Raw genomic sequence first — 20,852 nt, 5'->3', positions numbered from 1 at the left:
GACACCTTATCTCTAATGTGAGTCATTTTTCCCCAAGTTGCACCTTCCCTAAAGCACGGGGAAAGATAAGGAGATAGTGCAAGGCACACACATCTGCTCTAATGAGAGACGCTCTAGCCAGGGAATCCCTAGTCTTCCTGTCATGGGTCACTTATGGGATCCTGAAACCAAATGTTTGGGTTAACAATGTAAGTAACTGAGAATGTCTATGCTCATTTACCTGGCTAAAGCACATTAGAAGTTATCAAGGTCCCCATGACTTCCCTATTTCAAAACAACCTATTAAATCTGGGACTTAAAGTGTCATATTGCTGTAGAGAATCTATAGGGAAAGAATACATGATACATATGGAAAACACAGCTTGATTTTGGTCTCTGTGGTGTATTTTTTGTGGATATGTTACTTTCCCCAAGTTATTTGTTCTCTCGTCTGAAACATGGGGATAATGACATACCTCCACTGATTGTGTTTTTGAGATCTAATGAATCTTAGTGGCCATAAAAGTTATATATATATATATACACACACACCCGCATTTATATACATGCATGTGCATGCATAGATGTATATATGTGTATGTATGTACACCACACATGTATATACAGTTACATGCATGTAATATATGCATATATAGTAAAGCATAACATAAGTAAAAATTCTATTTTATCAGTACTGGGCCCTACAACCATGTTTTTTAGATGTACTAAACTAATTATGAGAGGAAATTATCCTTTTCTCTGGAGAGAAATCATGTCTGGTATTGTTCCTTGTAACTGTGCCTTCTTTCCATTGACTGAAACATCTGAGCAACAAAAGGGAGGAGCTGGAAACATGGGCAGAGTTCATCATCTGATCCTGCTGGGCTTAGAGCTTAGCACTAAAAGTCTGCCACAGACCAGGCATGCAGCATGGTTAGAGGGCACTGAATCAGGAAACACACAGAAGATGCTGGTTGTTGAAAAGACAACTATGTGAAAATTCCCGTAACCGAGCACAATATACACAATTAAACCGACATAGATGAGGTATCTTCACTTAAAAGTCTGTCCTTGTGCCTTAGTGTTGCCAGGCATTCCTCAAGATTGATTCTCACCTTCTTTTTTATACTAATAGGGACCCCAAGTTTCACAAGGTCTATGACCATTCAGAATGAAAACATTGCCCAGCCTCCCTTAAAGCTGGTATGGCCTTGTAACTAAGCTCTGGCCAATAGGGTACAAGAAATAATTGCAACACCATGTCATGCCCTTTCAAAGAAAAGAGGATGGCCTCCCATTCACTTTACCCTCTTCCTGCTCACTGGTGTGAATGCAGGTATATCCTGAGCCAGCTTGAACCATAAAGACTAGACCATAAAGCCTAGAGTATTTCCCCTAAAACTGGAGAAGCAACAAGATAGAAAGATCCTGAGTCCCTGACACTCTCATAGAGCAAGTCACCGTATCGTCACAGAATTTTACAGGATAAAGTAATGAATTTCTCCATGGTTTATTACAGCTCTTTGGGTCCTTATCCTACCCTAATACATTTAATTATGATTAATTAAAAAGTAGGCTTTTAAGGAAACCGTCTTCTTCGGAATATGAAAAGCACATTTGCTTATAATGGAAATAGAAATCTGTATATTATGAGAACAATATCCAATTTACTTTAGCACCCACCACTGTAACACATGTGTCCTGAATTATGCTGGTGTGTGTTGATTATGTTTATCATAGTTTGCTATTTATTTTTCTTTACTTCTTCTGAGAGCCATTTCCCTTCTTGAAATAAAAAGGCTGTCATAGAGTTCTTAGCACTCTATGACACTCTGTTCTGGTTCAGAACAGGCTTTCAATAAACTGTTTTGCTCATTGTCTCATTTCTGTTATTCTCTTTCTTCGATGTTCTATATCTTTATCATCACGGAGAGTTTTAAGTGTACGGTTCTGCTTGTTGTCTCTCCTCTGATGTTTCCATAGCAATTCATCTAAAACTTCCTGCTGTTCTTATCAAACCTGAGCCCTTTATGTGGCTCAGGTTTGATAAGAACAGCAAAAATTGTAAACCTTTAAGAAAATAAGTTCTTAAAATGCATGAAGTTATTTGATTAATTTATAAATACGTATAAATTCCGGTGGTTGAATATACGCTTAGGCCTTGTAATTGCAATCTACTATCGATATTGGAGAATAGATTTCAAAAGATCAAATAACAAATGCTCAGACATGTGCACAAATCTTATAAGCATTTATTACATATTGGTGATAACAATTGTAATAATAGGTATAATTTTCATAAGATCACTGATAACTTGGAAATTTCATGTTTGAAGATATCACATACAACCTGGGCTCAGCAGAAACTTATAAATGAATGGATAGGTAGGGTGGATTTACAAATATGTATAGTACTATATATTGAGTTTCTACTTGAAACCAGTGCTAATTATTTTACATAGTATGTCAAATTACATTAAAGACAGGAATAAAGCCGTGTCATCACAAATGATTAGTTGTTTGTCAGAAATTTCTTGGATAATGGTGACCATTGCTTAAGAGGAGCAATTTTCATTGATTACAAGCAAATATGCTCCTGACAAACCCAAAGCATAGATAAATGCCAAAGGAGATAGGCAGGATGCAGCTCAAGGGTCTAAAAATCTATGAGGGCTTGTAAAGAACATACGTTGCTCATCCAGAGGTTCAGAAAATTGTAGAGAAAACAAGAAACCAGGTTCTAATTTATCAGGATCAACTTGGCTCTGTCACAGAATTGAGTCTGTGAGCTTCAGATTCAGTCTGGGGCTTAATTCCTACCTCTAGTACTTAATAGTTGTATAATCATGAGAAAGCAATTTAACTACTCTGAGTTCATGTCATCATTTGTCATAGAATGTAATACTATCCTTATTTTAAAGATAAGCAAATTGAAGGCACGGCAGAGTCACAGAATTAGTAAGTAAGAGCCTAGATGTTAAACAAAATCTGCCAGGCTTAAAATCTTGTCTTCCCTTATTGGCTCCTCTCATCCAAGCAGAGAACAATAGAATTCTCTATCTTTTTCAAGGTTATGTCAGGAGTATCATCATATGTAATCCTTACACAATTGTGTGAGGTAAGTATTATCTCAGTTCGTCAAAAACAAACATTAGTGGATACTCACTATATACCAAGCACAATATAAGAACATCCCACATTTTGGCAATATTTTTCCATTCACTGGATCTTGATTTCCAACATCTAACTACTTTTGTCATTTATCCCCTACATTTTCTTAGTTTAAAAGTCACATAGTACACTCCACTTTTCTGTACTGAGTTATTAAACCTCTTTTTCTAGGAATATGTTAAAATAACTACACAGCAGTTAACTCTATTTGCCCTCTGTTCATTAAGCCTAACTGAAATTGTTCAGAAACCTCCCAAGATACCTACGTGAAGAGATGACTAATCCGGATCTTGGAGGCCACCCAGTGGCCATGCACTTGTTCTTTAACAACTAAGGCAAACATACAAACTCATTTCAGGTCCAGATGATCCCCCAGAGAAAGCAGACGAAAGGATCCTGGGGTGGGGAGTTGGGATACTGGGGAGAATGAAGAATAGTAGCTTTCCCCCAACAAGAAACCCCAAAGGACCCCAAAATTCAAAGAACTCGATACAATAAACAGAATCTCTATAGACTTGAGGCCTTAAGACAATAATAGAGTACATCAATTTCATTAAGATCTTGTGATAACACTTTTCCAGGTTTGATTATCACATGATCTAAGACATGTGATCTAAATCTGGTACCTAAGATTGTGTGAATAATTTTGTCCTATTTAAGATATTTTTTACAATAATTCCTTTTCACATTCTTTAGTTGTTGCTGTGACAGAACTTTCCACTAATCGTAATTTCATTCTTTTCCTTCTCTTCAGAAAGGTCCATTTGCCTTCCTTAACTCTCCTCCAGCAAGAGGTAATTATGAGTTACAGCAATTTTGAAGATATTCAAAGCTCATCCTCTCTCTCCTAGCTCAGCAATTAGGTACTCTACATTTCAATGAATATCTAAATTCCTTTTACTAGGCATGGTATCTGAAGCCTAAAGTAGGCTGACTACAACCATTGTTGGCTGGGGTTAAGAAAAAAGACTTAAAATAGTTGAAGGACCAAAGGAATAATTCTAGAGAATTTAAAAAGTTGATCGAAATAAACACACTTGTTGGATGCTGCTATTTCTTAAATCCTAGTGATACAATGATGAGCAAGAATAAACATGGTCTCTTCATAGAACTCACAGTCAGATAATATCCATAAATTCATTTCCAACTTTTCATTCATTCATTCCTCTAACAAATATTTAAATTCCAGCTATTCAGAAGTACTATGGTACGTGCTGCAGATTCAATGACAAATTATAGCCACTACTTTCAGGGATCTAACAGTCTAACAGAACCTGAACTACATTCCTTCAGTATTTCCTGTGTATATGTGGATTATATTCATCTATCTTACCACTTCCATATTTTTAGAGGCTAAAATTATCAATCAATAACTATTACTTATAAAGAGAATCAGAGAAATTGACCAGGAATTGTAAGTGGAAATAAGGGCAATTATTAGTTTTCATATTTGGGAGTATCAAAAATAAATACATCAAAAAAGTAAAAACTGGAAATGAAAATATCCTTCTTGAATGATTCACAAGAGCCTTTATATTCAAGCATTGTCATACCCCAGCGGCAGTTACATGTTCTCAGCATATACAGTTAACTCTTTCCCTTAAAATAAAACAGTCAAATTCATAGAAGCAGTGAGCAAAATGATGGTTGTCATGGGCAGAGAAGAGAGGAAAATGGAGAGTTACTAATCAATGACTCTAAAGTTTTAGTAATGCAAGATGAGTCTAGAGATCTGTTGTACAATATTGTCCCTATATTGTTAATAATAATATTGTATTGTATTCTATACTGAAAATCTGGTAAGAGAGTACCTCTCATGTTAAGTGCTCTTACACAACAAAATCATAAAAAAATTTTAAAAGACAAAAACACACAAAAAGCTTCAGAATTGAAATATTTTAGTTTCATTATTCTAAGGATTCAAAAATTCCAATTGTTAGCAAAGATGAAATATTTCATATCTGCGTCTTTATATATGATGTGACTTCACTCAAACCTAAAACTAGGATATGATAATACATCTCAGCTGCTAATCTCTAAGCAATTTAAAACCCTAGAGTAACAACAAAATTAGTCACTGCTAGTGTCTTTTCAGACAAATGAATATTTCCAAATAAGAATGTGCCAAAACTAAAAAACTAAAAACTTTATCTATAATTAGAATGATATTAACACAATCCAAATCTTAATGCTCATTGCATTGTATCTCAGTCCATCATTCTTATTAGAAATGTCAATGACAAAATTGACTTTTGGTGAATAATTAGTGCATCTGATCACATCTTCGAGTAACTGTAGAAATATTGTGAAGAGGAATCAGGAGGATCTGACTTAAAAGTTGGTCTTTTTAGGGCATTCATTATTGTATCATTAGTTGCGGACATTAATTATGTTCTCTGTTCTCTTAGCCCATCCAACATTTCACCATATTAATGTTTCATTTTGTTTGCTGTCTATAATCACGAACAAATATATCTCAAGATGTGAAGGCATATGCATGCTTTACTAATCCCTAAATGTCTGCGGAAGAATCTCTAATTCTTAATTTCAACATCAACTTAATGTTTAAACGAAAATTGGTGCCAATGAATGTATTGGTATTGTACTTATCCCAATCTGCCTCCACATTCATATTTTCACATATTTTGTGAAAACCCAGACTACCCTTCCATGAACATGAAGAATCACACATTGCTGAATGAGTTCATTCTACGGGGAATACCTCAGACAGAGGGACTGGAGGCTGTACTCTGTGCTGTCTTCTCATTCATCTACCTCTTCAACCTACTTGGAAACTTACTCATCCTTGTAGCAATTGTTTCTTCCTCTACCCTTCACATGCCTATGTATTTCTTCTTGGGACTCCTGTCTATTTTTGACATATTGTTCCCATCTGTAACATGTCCCAAGATGCTATTGTATCTCTCTGGCCAGAGCCCAGTCATTTCTTACAAGGGATGTGCTTCACAGCTCTACTTCTATCACTTATTGGGTTCTGCTGAAGGCTGCCTCTATTCTGTAATGTCCTGTGATCGCTTTGTTGCCATATGTCACCCACTGAGGTATATGCTCATCATGAAGCCTGGAGTCTGTGTCAGCCTGGTCGTGGTAGCCGGGTTGGTGGGTTGTCTTCACGGCACCATTCTGACCTCCTTTACCTTTCAGTTGTCCTACTGTGGCCCCAATCAGGTGGACTACTTCTGTGACATTCCTGCTGTTTTACCCCTGGCTTGCACTGACAGTGCCCTGGCCCAGAGGGTGGGTTCCATAAATGTTGGCTTTCTGGCTTTAACACTTTTGATCAGTATCTGTGTCTGCTACACTCTCACTGGGATTACCATATTGAGAATCCATTCAGCAGAGGGCAGGCAGAAAGCCTTCTCCACCTGCAGTGCTCACCTCATTGCAATCCTCTGTGCCTATGGACCTGTAATCATCATCTATCTGAAGTCCACACCCAACCCCTTGCTTGGTGCCATGGTGCAAATATTAAATAATATTGTCTCACCCATGCTGAACTTGTTAATCTATTCCTTAAGGAACAAGGAAGTGAAAAGGTCCCTGAAAAGAGTATTCCGAAATGTTTTACTTACTGTCTGTGAATAAATTATGAGATATTATTGGGAATAAATGTTATAATTAACATTATTCTTTGTCTCTTAATTCTGGATAAGGAATCCAAAGGGCATAGCAAGCACTTGGAGACAGATTTCTTGTCTCTATAATGGGTAGCCAACTTTTCCTGGTTGAGGACAGAGAGGATCTGTAGCAGTCCAAGAAGTACCCTTCAATAGTTCCTCTCTGTATAAATCAACATTCAATTTTACCTTATTTTTTTGCTCCAATTAAAATGTAATTGTTCCTCTTTTCTGTGTATAAGCATTTCAGTTCTTCCATCTTGCGAAGAAGAAGGTTAGCTAACATTCATAGAGCATGATCTGTCTTCTGGGCATTGTGATGAGCATTTCACATACATCATCTTATTAAATCTTCACCCCTATAAAGTAGATTTTATGTAACGTAGAAAAGAGTTTTGAGGATTAAAGTCTTCAAATAGTGAACCCAATGTTACACATTAAGCATCAAATCAGACCTCAAACTCAGCTCCAGTTAACTCCAAATCACCTCCCTGCTATAGATTCCTGTACCACATAGCTACCTTAAGTGACCTGCATGGCAATTTACTCATCCTAATTACTTCTCTCATGATACAAATAAGTTGTTCGATAAATAACTGGTAAAGTAAGTACTGACAGAGGTTACATCTATATACAGTCAGCCCTCAATATTCATGGGTTCTGCCTTTATGAATTCAACCACTGCGATTCAAAAATATTCAGAAAATAAATTTTACAAAGTTCCAAAAAGCAAAACTTGAATTTGCCTCATGTGAGTACTACATTGAATTCATGTGCATGAAATGGCGGTAGGCATTGTACTAAGTATTACAAGTAATCTAGAGATGATTTAAGGCATACAGGAGGATGCGCATAGGTTATATGCAAATACTACACCATTTTAAATAAGGGACATGAGCATATTTGGATTGTGGTATTTATGGGGGTCCTAAAACCAATCTCCTGAGGATACTGAAGGACGACTGATTTGACTTTATTATTATCTCCACTTACTCTATTCTATTACCAATTGTTCCCACCTGTAGATGGTGGCACTGAGATACAGCAATAAGTGTCTTCCTTGTGTACTACATCTAGTTATGCTAAAGCCAGCCCTAGATCCAAGTCCTCTTAAGTCCTGCTGTGTCATCATTTTCCTATTGCACCACACTGCCAATATATCAAAATACTCTTTAGTGTAAAAGCAAGGGGAAAGTCTTTCCATCCAGTGTTGTTGAAGAGAAGATGGTCTAATTATGGGGCTTAATTAGCATGCTCATTTGATTCTCCCAGCAAGTTACATTTTGTAACTTAACTTCCAACAAGACTGGAGTTGATAACTGTTTCTCAATTTTCTCAGAATCTAAAGTGAAAGAACGGGTACTATTAACTGGGGATCCCACAGACACGCCAGCTCCTAGTTTCCATGACATTTTAGTTATTTGTAGTTCTTCTATTCCATTTGTAGTCTCCAAAGTTCCCTTCCTATTTGAAACCAGTAAACAAAAACAAGTAAAAATCTCTAATAAAAATGCTTACTTTACAAATAGCATGAAGCTAAAAGGATAAAATGATAAAGTGAAGCTCCTTCAAGCATAGTTAAATGGTTTTAGTGCACTAGGAGGATTCTAGGGCTCCTCCTAACTTGATTGGCAAAAATCCAAGATGCCACAGCATCTTATTCCCACACATTGGGGATGCCTATTAGAGACAATATGCTGAATTCAAATAACCCTAGTGTTAGTTTGCTGTTCTACTAATGCAGGATATTTGTAGAAGAATCTACATGTCATGATATCTGGTAAAGCCTGACTAGTGTTTAGGGACAGATATTCAACACACTGATACTTCTATAATAGATTTGTTTTCTAGACAATGGAAAGTTTCATAAAAGTAGAGATTATGTGTGTCTTGCTCATCACTGTATCCATAAGACATAGCCCAGTGACATAGTAAGCTTCCAGTGTAGGTTTGTTGAATTAATGAATGGATACCTCTTTACCCATTAAATTATGATGCAATTGTATATTTATTGATACAGAGGAATATGTGTGAAATAATTAAGGTACGGAATAATATTATGTCTGAATTTAAATATACATTCATGTTTAGGTAAAATTGATGATATATGAAAAACAAAATCTGAATGACCAACTTTTTGGCTTTTTCTAAATTAATGTTGCAATGGCTGGCACTGAAAACAAACACTAACCATTTAAATCTTTCCTGGATCTAAAAGCACACAACATGAGATTTTATTTAAAACACAAATGCACACATACAAAAACACACACAGACACACACAATCACTTTTTAAAATCTTACCTCATTAACAACTACAGCAGCAAAACCAAATCACCTGATTGAAAAATGGGTAAGGGACTTAAATAGACATTTATCCAAAGAAGGTACACAAACGGCAAATAAGCACATGGAAAGATGTTCAATACCACTAAGCACTAAGGAAATGCAAAATAAAGCCACAATGACATATCACTTCAATAAGGATGGCTACTATTTTTAAAATTACCGTAGTAATAAGCTTTGGCTATGATGTCAGAAATTGGAACCCTTGTACTCTAATGATGAGAATGTAAAATGGTGCAGCTGGTATGAAAAACAGTATTGTATTTTCTTAAAATAGTAAAAATAGAATTACCATATGATCCAGCAATTCCAGCTCTTGGTATATATACAAAAGAAATAAAAGTAGGGTCTTGAAGACACATTTGAACACCCACATTCCTAGCAGCGTTAATCACAATAGGCAAGGGCTGAAAGCAACCCAGCATTCACTCAATGAATGGATACACTAAACGTGGTATACACACACAACAAAACATTATTCAGACTTAGAAAGGAAGTTCTGACACATGCCACAACATGGATGAGCCTCAATGTTGACATTATGACATTATGCTAAGTGAAATAAGCGAGTCACAAAAAGACTGTATAAATCCAGTAATATGAGGTATCCAGAATAGTCACATTCATGGAAAAAGAAACTAGAATGTTGGTTCCCAGGAGCCACTGATGTTGGAAGGAAATGGAGAAGTTGTTTAATGGTTATAGAGTTTCAGTTCTGCAAGATGAAAAAGTCCAGGAGATTAGTTGGGCAACGATGTAAACAGTTGATCATCAATGGAAATATACTTAACATTACTGTACCATATATTTCAAAATGGTTAAGACGTTAAATTTTATGCTTTGTGTATTTTACCACAATTTTCTTTTTCTGAGACAGGATCTTGCTCTGTTACCCAGGCTGGAGTGCAGTGGTGCAATCATGGTTCACTATAGCCTGGACTTCCGCGCTCAAGAGATCCTCCCACCTCAGCCTCCAGAGTAGCTGGGACTACAGGTGCACACCCAACACCCAGCCAATTTTTGAAATGTCTTTTAGAAATGAGATCTCATTATGTTGCCCCCAGGCTGGTCTCAAATTCCTGGGCTAAAGGGATCCTCCCATATTGGCCTTTCAAAGTACGGGGCTTACAGGCATGAGCCACCACACCTGGCCTACATTTTTTTTTTAAAGGTTGCTTATGCAGTTTTCACACATTCTGTGATTTATTAGTTGTCTCCTTTTTCCTATAACTACATCTACTTTAGTTGAACCCTCCCAAATCACTGTTTCTTTATATTTTATACCTCCACTTGGTGTGGGGAGAGAGTTTGAGAAATGTAGTCAAAGGTAGCTTTTCAGAAGATCTGCCTAGAGTAATAATCATAAGTTACCATTAATTGAGTCCTTACTCCTTACCAGGCACTGTGTAATTGCTTTTTATGTATTATCTACTGTAATCTACATATGAGTTCTGTAAGATCATTTTACAGAAGATGAAATGAGATTTAGGGATGTTAGGTAATTTTCTTCAAGCCACACAATTAGTTTGTGGATGTAAATGGGCATCTGTCTCAGATCTTCATGCAGCTATGCACAATACAGCAAATTTGTTGAAACTTTAGAATAAACATTTGGCCTTCCACATCCCCCCAAAAAAACTTATCCTAACTTTTTTTTTTGCCATTCAATCTCTCAGATGCGTATTGAAGGTATTTAACTCGGAAGCTTTAATAGATGTCAGGAAGTATAAGGACAGATACTTCAAGTGCTAGCTTAACATTATTTTTGAACTCCCAGCATATTTCTTCCGTCTTTCTTTTTTTTAGGATGTTTTCTTTTTTTTTTTTTAATTATACTTTAAGTTCTAGGGTACATGTGTACAACGTGCAGGTTTGTTACATATGTGTACATGTGCCATGTTGGTGTGCTGTACCCATTAACTTGTCATTTACATTAGGTATATCTCCTAATGCTATCCCTCCCCCCTCCCCCCTCCCCACAATAGGCCCCGGTGTGTGATGTTCCCCTTCCTGTGTCCAAGTGATCTCATTGTTCAATTCCCACCTATGAGTGAGAACATGCGGTGTTTGGTTTTCTGTTCTTGCGAGAGTTTGCTGAGAATGATGATTTCCAGCTGCATTTCTTCTGGCAACAGCCTCTTTCACTCCCTGCTGGAGAACTGCCCATCTCCATCCCACCGTTTAGCCTGTACCCTGCTCACAGAGATCGGCATGTGACTCAGCCAAGGAAGTCAGAGTCCAATCTTGGGGTGAGGCACACAGAAGCAAAGGTAGCTGAGGTAGAACTGGCTGATGGCGATGCCCTGAGGCTGCTCCATGAATTCTAACAGCTAAGGTCCCTCCAGCTGCCCTACTTCCCACCCTTCCTGGGCCTAGTTTTCCATTAGTTTCTTTAGTTCTCTAAGCTACCCCAGTTACTGTTGCTCACAATAGTCAATTCTGTCAATACTAGGTAGGAAAATAAGGTATAATTTATTTATTAAAAAAGTATGCACACATGAAACGCAGTAAATATAAAAACACACAACAAATATGTGTGATATATGTGTCAAAGGAATGTTTAAAAATATTCTTCCACAGAAGTATATTTTACAAAGGAAATGATACTAATCAGGCTCTCTCTCTTTCTCTCTCCCTTTCTCTCTTCTCTTCTCTCATTCATTTCTAAGGTGTAATTATACCAAGTAGTTAATTGCTCCCTTGCTCAAAAAGTTCCCTGAGTTGAGGGATTAATACCCCAGGGAAGACCAAGGTTATTTAAAATGTCCTGTATTGAGGAATGATTGCAGTTCCTAGAGTTAGACAGGAAATTAGTGTAAGGCAGCTGATGCATATTTAGATTTGTGGCATTCTATTTGAAAGTGGTTGAAAAGTAAAAGAATTCAAATCACCTACTTGTAGACTCTAGGCTGATTGGGATTTCGGCACAAACTTCTTCCTTCTGCTGGGGAAGGAAAGGAAGACAACGCTCACAAGCAGCCGACAATTATGTTCCCTGTTTCCCACGTAAGTGCACACATTTTGTCCTTCACTTTTTATCTTGGCTTTCACTCTCTTTCTCCCTTCACAATCTCCAGGAAAAAAGAGAGAGAGAGAGAGAGAAAGGGAATCATCTTAGGTACTAGAATATATGAGTTGATCTATAATCTGTAGATCTCACTGCTGAAAAAAATTAAAACAAGTAGAAAAATATATTCGCTTTTTTTAAAGTAGGAAACTGGGAAAGGAAAGGAGTCTTTACTACTGCTACCCTGTACCTTCTGCTGCCACAAAATTAGGATGTGGCTTAACTTGGGTCTGGTTAGACAATTACAGACTTTGGAGACAGAAATGAAGTCTATCGGTTACTCACGTGCACTGAATTCAGGTGACTGCAGAGGATAAGGAACTTGTGATTGCAATTTTCTGTTCATTAAGAGCTATCTGAGATCCTTCTTTTGAATAATTTCTCACTGTCGACCCTCATGGCCAGGGAGACAATGAGGGAAAGATACTCTACATTTTGTATATGTCTTACTGAATTATAACTGTAAGCAAATTGTTTTAGATGAATATAAGAAATTTAGATGAGACCTTGTTTGTTATAAAGACATTAAGTATTTACATTTGTCCTTTTAGAGCATGTATAATTTATGCTATTTAATGGTAAATATGAAGAATGGCAGCTACGAGACATCGTGCAAGGCTTCTTGGTGAAATTATTAAATGAGAGGCATCTGCAATTAGAAACTGCACTGCAGTCTTCTCACTTGTAAGTGGGAGCTAAACAATGGGCACATGTGGACGTACAGAGTGGAATAACTCTAAAAGTTGATTTGGGTGGGAGGGGGCTTGGTGAGGAAAGAAAAATTACCTATCGGGTGCGATGTACACCATTTGGGTGAAGGGTGTGCTATAAACCCAGACTTCAGTACTTGGCAATATATCCGTGTAACAAAATATATCCATGTAACAAAAATGCGCTTGTACCTCTGAAATCTGTAAAAATAAAAACTTACAAACAAGAAAAGAAACCACGGCAGAATGATATCCATATCAGTACAGAGCAAAGCAGGCAGATCAAGATGATTCTACCAGGAAGCATTCCTCTGTAACTATCTAGATCTCTTGCTGCTTTTCCATTTCATTGATCTAAACACAGGTAATTTACATGCATATTAAATTTAACCACATATTTCTTTTCACAGACACCCAAGAGTTGATTCCTCCCTAGGAATGAGAAATCACACAATGGTGACTGAATTCATCCTTCTGGGAATCCCTGAGACAGAGGGCCTAGAGACGGCCCTTTTATTCCTGTTCTCCTCATTTTATTTCTGCACCCTCTTGGGAAATGTGCTTATCCTTACAGCTATCGTCGCCTCCACTTGGCTTCACACTCCTATGTATTTTTTCTTGGGAAACCTCTCCATCTTTGACCTGGGTTTCTTCTCTTCGACAACTGTTCCCAAGATGCTGCTCTGCCTTTCGGGGAACAGCCGTGCTATCTCATATGCGGGCTGCGTGTCCCAGCTTTTCTTCTACCATTTCCTAGGCTGTACCGAGTGTTTCCTCTACACAGTGATGGCCTGTGACCGCTTTGTTGCCGTATGTTTTCGTTTGAGATACATGGTCATTATGAACCACAAGGTGTGCTTTACGTTGGCCACAGGGACCTGGATGAGTGGCTGTGTCCATGCCACGATCCTAACCTCCCTCACCTTCCAGTTACCTTACTGTGGTTCTGACAAGGTGGGCCATTACTTCTGTGATATTCCTGCAGTGTTACCGCTAGCCTGTAAGGACACATCCTTAGCCCAGAGGGTAGGTTTTACAAATGTTGGTCTTTTGGCTCTCATATGCTTTTTTCTCATCCTTGTTTCCTATACTTGCATTGGGATTTCCATATCAAAAATCCACTCAGCAGGGGGCAGGCAACGAGCCTTCTCCACCTGCAGCGCCCACCTCACTGCAATCGTTTGTGCTTACGGGCCAGTCATCGTTAACTATCTACAACCCAATCCCAGTGCCTTGCTTGGTGCCATAATTCAGATATTGAATAATCTGGTAACCCCAATGTTGAATCCACTAATCTATAGCCTTAGGAATAAGGATGTAAAATCAGCCCTGAGGAATGTATTTCCCAAGAAAAGCTTTGCTCTGGGAAATAAATGAGACAATTTAAAGCTTTGCCGGATTTAAGATTTTGATTACATTTTAAAGTTTGATTCTCCATTCCCTAAGGATATTACCCATCTACTGCCGCCAAGGCATGTTGAAATGAAATGTACTCCGAATCAATCTACTACTCAACCTCGTTGTTTTAAAATATGTGCCTGTTGGTATATTTCCCTATACTTTAGAATTATTATTATTATTATTTTTACTTTTGGAGGGCTTCAAGATAGGAATAAGAAATAATGTGTAATTGCCGCTCTCCAGGATGGAGTGCAGTTGTGTGATCTCAGCTCACTGCAACCTCCGCCTCCCAGGCTCAAGCGGTTCTCCTGCCTCATCTTCCTGAGTATCGGGGACCACACCCGGCTAATTTTTGTATTTTTAGTAGGGCCGGGATTTCACTGTCTCAAACTCCTGGCTTCAAGTGATCTGCCCGCCTTGGCCTTCCAAAGTACTGGGATTACAGGCATGAGCCACTAAGCCCAGCCTAGAATTAAATATAATTAATAGAGTAATTTAGCCGACATTGCACATCTTTCTTTCTTTCTTTCTTTTTTTCTTTCTTTCTTTCTTTCTTTCTTTCTTTCTTTCTTTCTTTCTTTTTCTTTCTTTCTTTCTTCTTTCTCTTTCTTTCTTTTCCTTCCTTCCTTCCTTCCTTCCTTGGCTTGCTTCCTTCCTTCCTTCCTTTCTTTCTTTCTTTCTTTCTTTCTTTCTTTCTTTCTTTCTTTCTTTCTTTCTTTCTTTCTCTTTCTTTCTTTCTTTCTTTCTTTCTTTCTTTCTTTCTTTCTTTCTTTCTTTCTTTCTTTCTTTCTTTCCTTCCTTCCTTCCTTCCTTCCTTCCTTCCTTCCTTCCTTCTTTCTTTCTTTCTTTCTTTCTTTCTTTCTTTCTTTCTTTCTTTCTTTCATTCTTTCTTTCGTTCTTTCTTTCTTTTTCTTTTTTGTCAGGGTCTTGCTCTGTAACCCAGTCTGGATCGCAGTGGTGCAACAGTAGCTCACTGCAACCCGCATGGGCTCAATTCTTTTGTGGTAAGGATTCTGTTAACACCATGGACACACACCTTCACCTCAAACATTTCTTTGTTCTTTAAACCTTTTAAAGAGTTAAGAGAACACATTTGCTTTCTCCTATCATAGTCCCAGTTAAAAGTACATATATATATACATATACATATATATATATATATATATATATATATATATATATATATATATAAAGGAAGGGGAGAATGAAAGAAAAGAAATCAGAAAATCCTATTTTACTGCAGATTATGATCTTTAATTTTCTGCCAATCAATATTAAAACTCAAAGTAACTTAAGTACTGTTTAAGGTAATCCTTCTACTATTCAGTCTTGTGCGACTTCAAGATTTTTCCAGCATACAGATTCCTTTGGAATCTATATATTTTCCTTGTGTTATTAAATCCCTGGAGAGCTATGTGTACATTTTTTCCTGAAAAAAAAGTATTTTAATTTAATTAAAAAAGGAATGTAGATGTATTTCTATGTCTGTCATAGAAAGCCCATGTTAGAATTTTCATTGAAATCCAGGTAACAATAATAAATTTGTACACCTGAGAAAAAGCACATTTCTTTTTTTCTCGTAATACAGCCTATATAGTTTATTTTTCTTCTTCTAATCTCTGTGTTCCATAATGCTGGGAAAAAGTAGGTAAATTTTGCTTATGGAAATAATGTTACATTTTATAATGAATGTATTCTTGTTTCTCTTTTCCTGATTTTGTTTTCTGTTTGTTTTTATATTTTACTTCCAAGTTGTCTGCCTTTTCTTTTAAGCTATATTAAGTCCTTTTTGTAAACAAGCAGACAAAAAGAAAGATGGAGGGAGGGAGGGAGGAAGGAAGGAAGGGAGAGAGAGAGGGTGGGGGGAGAGAGAGAGACAGAGAGAGAGAAAGAGGAAGGAAAGAAAGAAAGAAGGAAAGAAAAAAAGAAAGAAAGAAAAGAAAGAAAGAATGAAGAAAGGAAGGAAGGAGGGAAGAAAGGAAGGAAGAAAGGAGGGAAGAAAAGAAGGAAGAAAGGAGGGAAGAAAGGAAGGAAGGAAGGAAGGAGGGGGACGCAGGGTGGAGGGAGGAAAGAAAGAAAAGAAAGAGAAAGAAAGGAAGGAAGGAAGGAGGGAGAGAAGAAAGGAAGGAGGGAAGGAAGAAAGGAAGGAAGGAAGGAAGGAAGGAAGGAAAGAGGGGGACACAGGGTAGAGGGAAGAAAGAAAGAAAGAAAGAAAGAAAGAAAGAAAGAAAGAAAGAAAGAAAGAAAGAAAGAAAGAAAGAAAGAAAGAAAGAAAGAGAGAGAAAGAAAATAAGGGAGATAGAAAGCAAGCTTATTTAGAGCTCAAATAGTACTTCATGACGGAATGATTATTACCTTCCTTCTCTTATCTTCAATTCCTATCAACACAGGTGATTGAACATCAGCTCTCCAAGTGGAAACTATAAGCCATCACACTGAGCATGCAGTGAGCTATTAAAAGATATTAAATGAGCTCCACTGAAGGCACATTGGTGGCCGGTGACTTGTGATGTGCTATGTAACAGTCTCTAAGATGAGTTAACCATAAGTGTACCTCACAAGCAATCAGGTAGTCAGTGACTCTATCTAGAAATAAAATAGACACTAATTCAATTTCAAGAAGTCTTTGTAACACTGATGTTCCTTCCAGATAAGTAATAATTGGATTGTAATATTAAACATGTCACACATTAAAAGATAAAATGTAAATAATGGCTTTATTTCCCTTTATCTCGAATATAAACATCGAAACAGGCAATAACCGTCCATTACAGCAAGGTTGTTGTAATTTTAAATGTTCTGTTAACCAAGACACATAATAGTCACTCCTATCTTCAATGTCCATGTTTTCTTTCCTGGCCTTCTCTTTTTGGCAGGCAAGTGCTGAAACAGCCATATGCTTCACAACCTCCACTCTTCTGTCTTTTAACACGCACATGTGCACGCACGCACACTTCTGTTTTAAGCATGTCACCACTTGTCACTACAAAGAAACAGATGGCAATACTAAAAAATAATAATCACTTGTAAAGTTACAATGGTTTAGAAAATCTCTTTGAATTTTTCCCTGACAGTTTCCTCTAATGAACATCAAAATGTCATTCCAGCTCTTCTCTCCAGTTACTTCACTTTTCATCCAAGGGTCTGGTTTACAGGCTAAGCACCTGGATTCAGAAATTTCTTTAGTTAATCGAAGAACCACAAGTAGAATCCGGGTCTTCTGATTTTCAGTTCAGTTCTCATTTTACTTCACAAACTTATAATGCCAAGTGAGAAATTTATGGATAACCTTGATGCAACATAAGTTTAATTAATCTTTGCACAAGTTATAACAGCAATAAATATACTAAATAAAAATAAATATTTTATTGTAAGAAGGTAACTTTATTGAATCAGAATGTTTCTTTCTTCTAATATAAAACATTGAAAGGTTTTAAAAAAAATTTTGACACAAATAATTTCTAGTTCTTCTGTTCTGAGAAAAGCATTCCTAGAAGTTTCATCAAATTGACTTTTAAAGAGTTAAACAATTTCAGACTTACGGAAAAGTTGAAAAAGTAATATAAAGTCCATATATATTTGTTACTCAGATTCCCAATGTTATCAGCATATTGTATTTGTTTTATTTCTTCTCTTTCTCATTCTCTCTCTGCCCCTCCAATATTTTGTGTGTGTGTGTGTGTGTGTGTGTGTACATTTTATTCTGAACGAGTTGCAATCATGTGGTCTTTTTCCCCGTGTCTTACTTAAAGTGTATTTCCTAAAACAAAGGGTGTCCCCTTATATAACTATAATATAGTTATCAAAACCAGAAAATGAATATGGATACAATACTATCATCCAATCTACAGGTATTCTTTAGCTTTTCCCAATTATTCTAATAATGTTCTTTATAGCACAAAATGTCCAGGATTATATATTGCATAATGTTATTTATCTTTTTTTAAAATCTGGAATAGTTCCTGAGTCCTTTGTATTCCAGGACATTACTGTTTTTGAATATTTTAGGATGCGTACTTTGTAGAACATATATCAGTTTAAGTTTGTCTAATGTTTTCTCCTGATTAGATTCGGGTAATGTGCTTTTTTTTTTTTTTTGCCAGTTCTTCCTTTATTTTATTTTATTATTATTATTATTATTATACTTCCTGTTCTAGGGTACATGTACACAACATGCAGGTTTGTTACATATGTAATGTGTTTTCGATGGAGCCAACTCTGAAATGATACTGTGTTCTTTCTAGTATATTATATCAGGAGGTACTTGCTGTGAATTTGTTCCATTAGTAGTGAGGTTAATTTTGATCATTTGGTTAAGGTAGTGTCTGTCAGACTACTCAACCATAAAAATTATTATTTTACCTTCCCAATTAATAGTGATTTTTTGGAGGGATAGAAACTTTGCAATTATGTACATATCCTATTACTTCTCAATTTTACCTGCTAGTTTTAGCATCCATAGATGATTCTTGTCTGAATTGATTATTGTTATAATTGCCAAATAATAACTTTCCAAATTAATTATTCTTACCACATTAGGTAATTGGTTTTCTATTATAAAGAAATCTTTATCGCTCCCTCTATTTGTATGAAAATGCCACTGTAACTAACTGAATAAAGCATGCGATACCAATCTTTTTGTTCTGTCAGCTGGAATCATGGGAAAAGATGATTACACTAGGACATTATCTCTCATCGGAGGAAAAACATCCCCTTTTAAGAGAGGAGATGTAAAAAAATATTAAAGGGAGATCCTTCCACTAAACTAGATGACTTTTAAGTTACCTTCCAACTCTGAAATACTAATTCTGTGATTCCATATGGCTGTCTCATAACTGTAAAATCACTTACGTCGTTGGAAAAATGGAAATATAGACAGAGGAAGAAATGGCATATGGGAAGCCTGGGAGGGAGGGGTGTTAGGAAGCCTTTGTAAATCAGCCAACAAATAAAAAAATTCTTCTTTCAGTTGCTTGGCACCCACCAGTTGTAAACATTAAATATTAAATACTAGGCAATAACGGCAGTCAAACAAATAACAGGATTTATTTGTTTTAAGAAGAGACATGATCAGAATATATTATAGACAGATCACCAACATTTTTGAAGACAGGAGATGCAAGTTCCCTGGACCCAAATCTCGCCATTGAACACAGGGCTGTTCATGAGAATAAAGGAATGAATAAGTTTACATTAGAGCCTCTGGAAACACCATTCACTCACTTCAGAGTGTACATTAGAATATAAGGCTTGACTATTCCTGTATGTATGTGTTGCCGACTACCTCAGCCAGGAGCAGTTATACCTCATTAACCTCAGCATTATACAAGTACACAATACGATTATAGAATAGTGTGCACAGTAAACTCAGATCGTGACAAAGTCCTAAACCACTGCTTTCAGTCTCTGAAATGCGGTCTACAGCATTTGCTATGAAAACATTTCTGAGTTAGGTGCTGCAGAATTAGAAAATGAACCTGTTTCCCAGAGTTCTTGGGAAATCACATCAAGAATTCCATCGTCCATCTCAATCAGGACTTTATTTCTATCTATACTTTTACATCATCCAAAGCTGTTTAAAAATTTCACAGTTTCTACAAAATATAATTGTCTTGCACGCTATACTAATCAAAAGGCCTAAGTCAAGTGCACTGGGAATAGAACACTTTTTTTTTATTTTTGTTTTTTGATGGAATCTCTCTCTGTCGCCCAGGCTGGAGTGCAGTGGCGCAATCTCAGCTCACTGCAAGCTCTGCCTCCCGGGTTCACGCTATTCTCCTGCCTCAGCTTCCCAAGTAGCTGTGACTACAGGCGCCCACCACCAAGTCTGGCTAATATTTTGTATTTTTAATAGAGACAGGGTTTCACCATGTTGGCCAGGATGGTCTGGATCTCCTGACCTTGTGATCCACCCACTTCGGTCTCCCAAGTGCTGGGATTACAGGCATGAGCCACCGCGCCCGGCCCAGAACACTTTAAAAACGTGATTTCTTTGTCCATTAAAATCTTAATAAACCTTTATGGTTTTCTGTAAATTATCACCTTCAGCACATGATATGAAATAACTTTGTCTAAAACCCACTTACGTGGGCAATAAGTTAAATGGCAGACCCCTACACGGTTTTTGGACATTTGTAAGGGATGGGCACTGAGGAGCCTGTGATACAACCGAACGTAGAGCAAATCACCTCTGTAGAATGAAGGAGATTTTGTCTGGAGAGAATGCAAAACCATAAACATGGCTTGCAGAGTTATAAATGTAGGGTCCCCTGATTATAAGATGAGTTAGAATAACTGTACTTCATTTATAATTGGTGTGTCAGAAACACAAGGCTCAAAAGGAATGGAAATTAATAGGTTAAGCATATACTGAATTGCGTGTTATTATTCAGCACTTATTTGTTGACATACTCTGTGCAATAGTTAGGATCTTCAGGTACAGAGGTGAATAAAACTAACATGGGCCCTACCTTTAAGAAACTTACATTAAAGGAAGAAGGGAGCCTTAAGTAAAACTTGGAGACTATGATGTCACCACTG

General features: G+C 36.9%; 2 protein-coding genes across 2 annotated transcripts; both read left to right on the top strand.

The window, feature by feature from the left end:
* Nucleotides 1-5,826: 5,826 nt before the first annotated feature.
* Nucleotides 5,827-6,756, top strand: LOC715028 (olfactory receptor 10N1-like). The gene has a single exon (XM_001105084.3). It carries the CDS (start codon nt 5,827-5,829, stop codon nt 6,754-6,756), a length of 930 nt encoding a protein of 309 aa, XP_001105084.3.
* Nucleotides 6,757-13,349: 6,593 nt separating this feature from the next.
* Nucleotides 13,350-14,288, top strand: LOC709839 (putative olfactory receptor 10D4). The gene has a single exon (XM_015116153.3). The coding sequence runs from the start codon at nt 13,350-13,352 to the stop codon at nt 14,286-14,288; it is 939 nt and encodes a 312-aa protein (XP_014971639.2).
* The last annotated feature ends 6,564 nt before the right edge of the window (nt 14,289-20,852 follow it).

This window comes from Macaca mulatta, chromosome 14 (genome assembly GCF_049350105.2).
Source record: "Macaca mulatta isolate MMU2019108-1 chromosome 14, T2T-MMU8v2.0, whole genome shotgun sequence".
NCBI lineage: Eukaryota > Metazoa > Chordata > Mammalia > Primates > Cercopithecidae > Macaca > Macaca mulatta.
The sequence above is the reverse complement of the archived record's forward strand: the minus strand, read 5'-3'. Positions and strand labels throughout refer to the sequence as shown.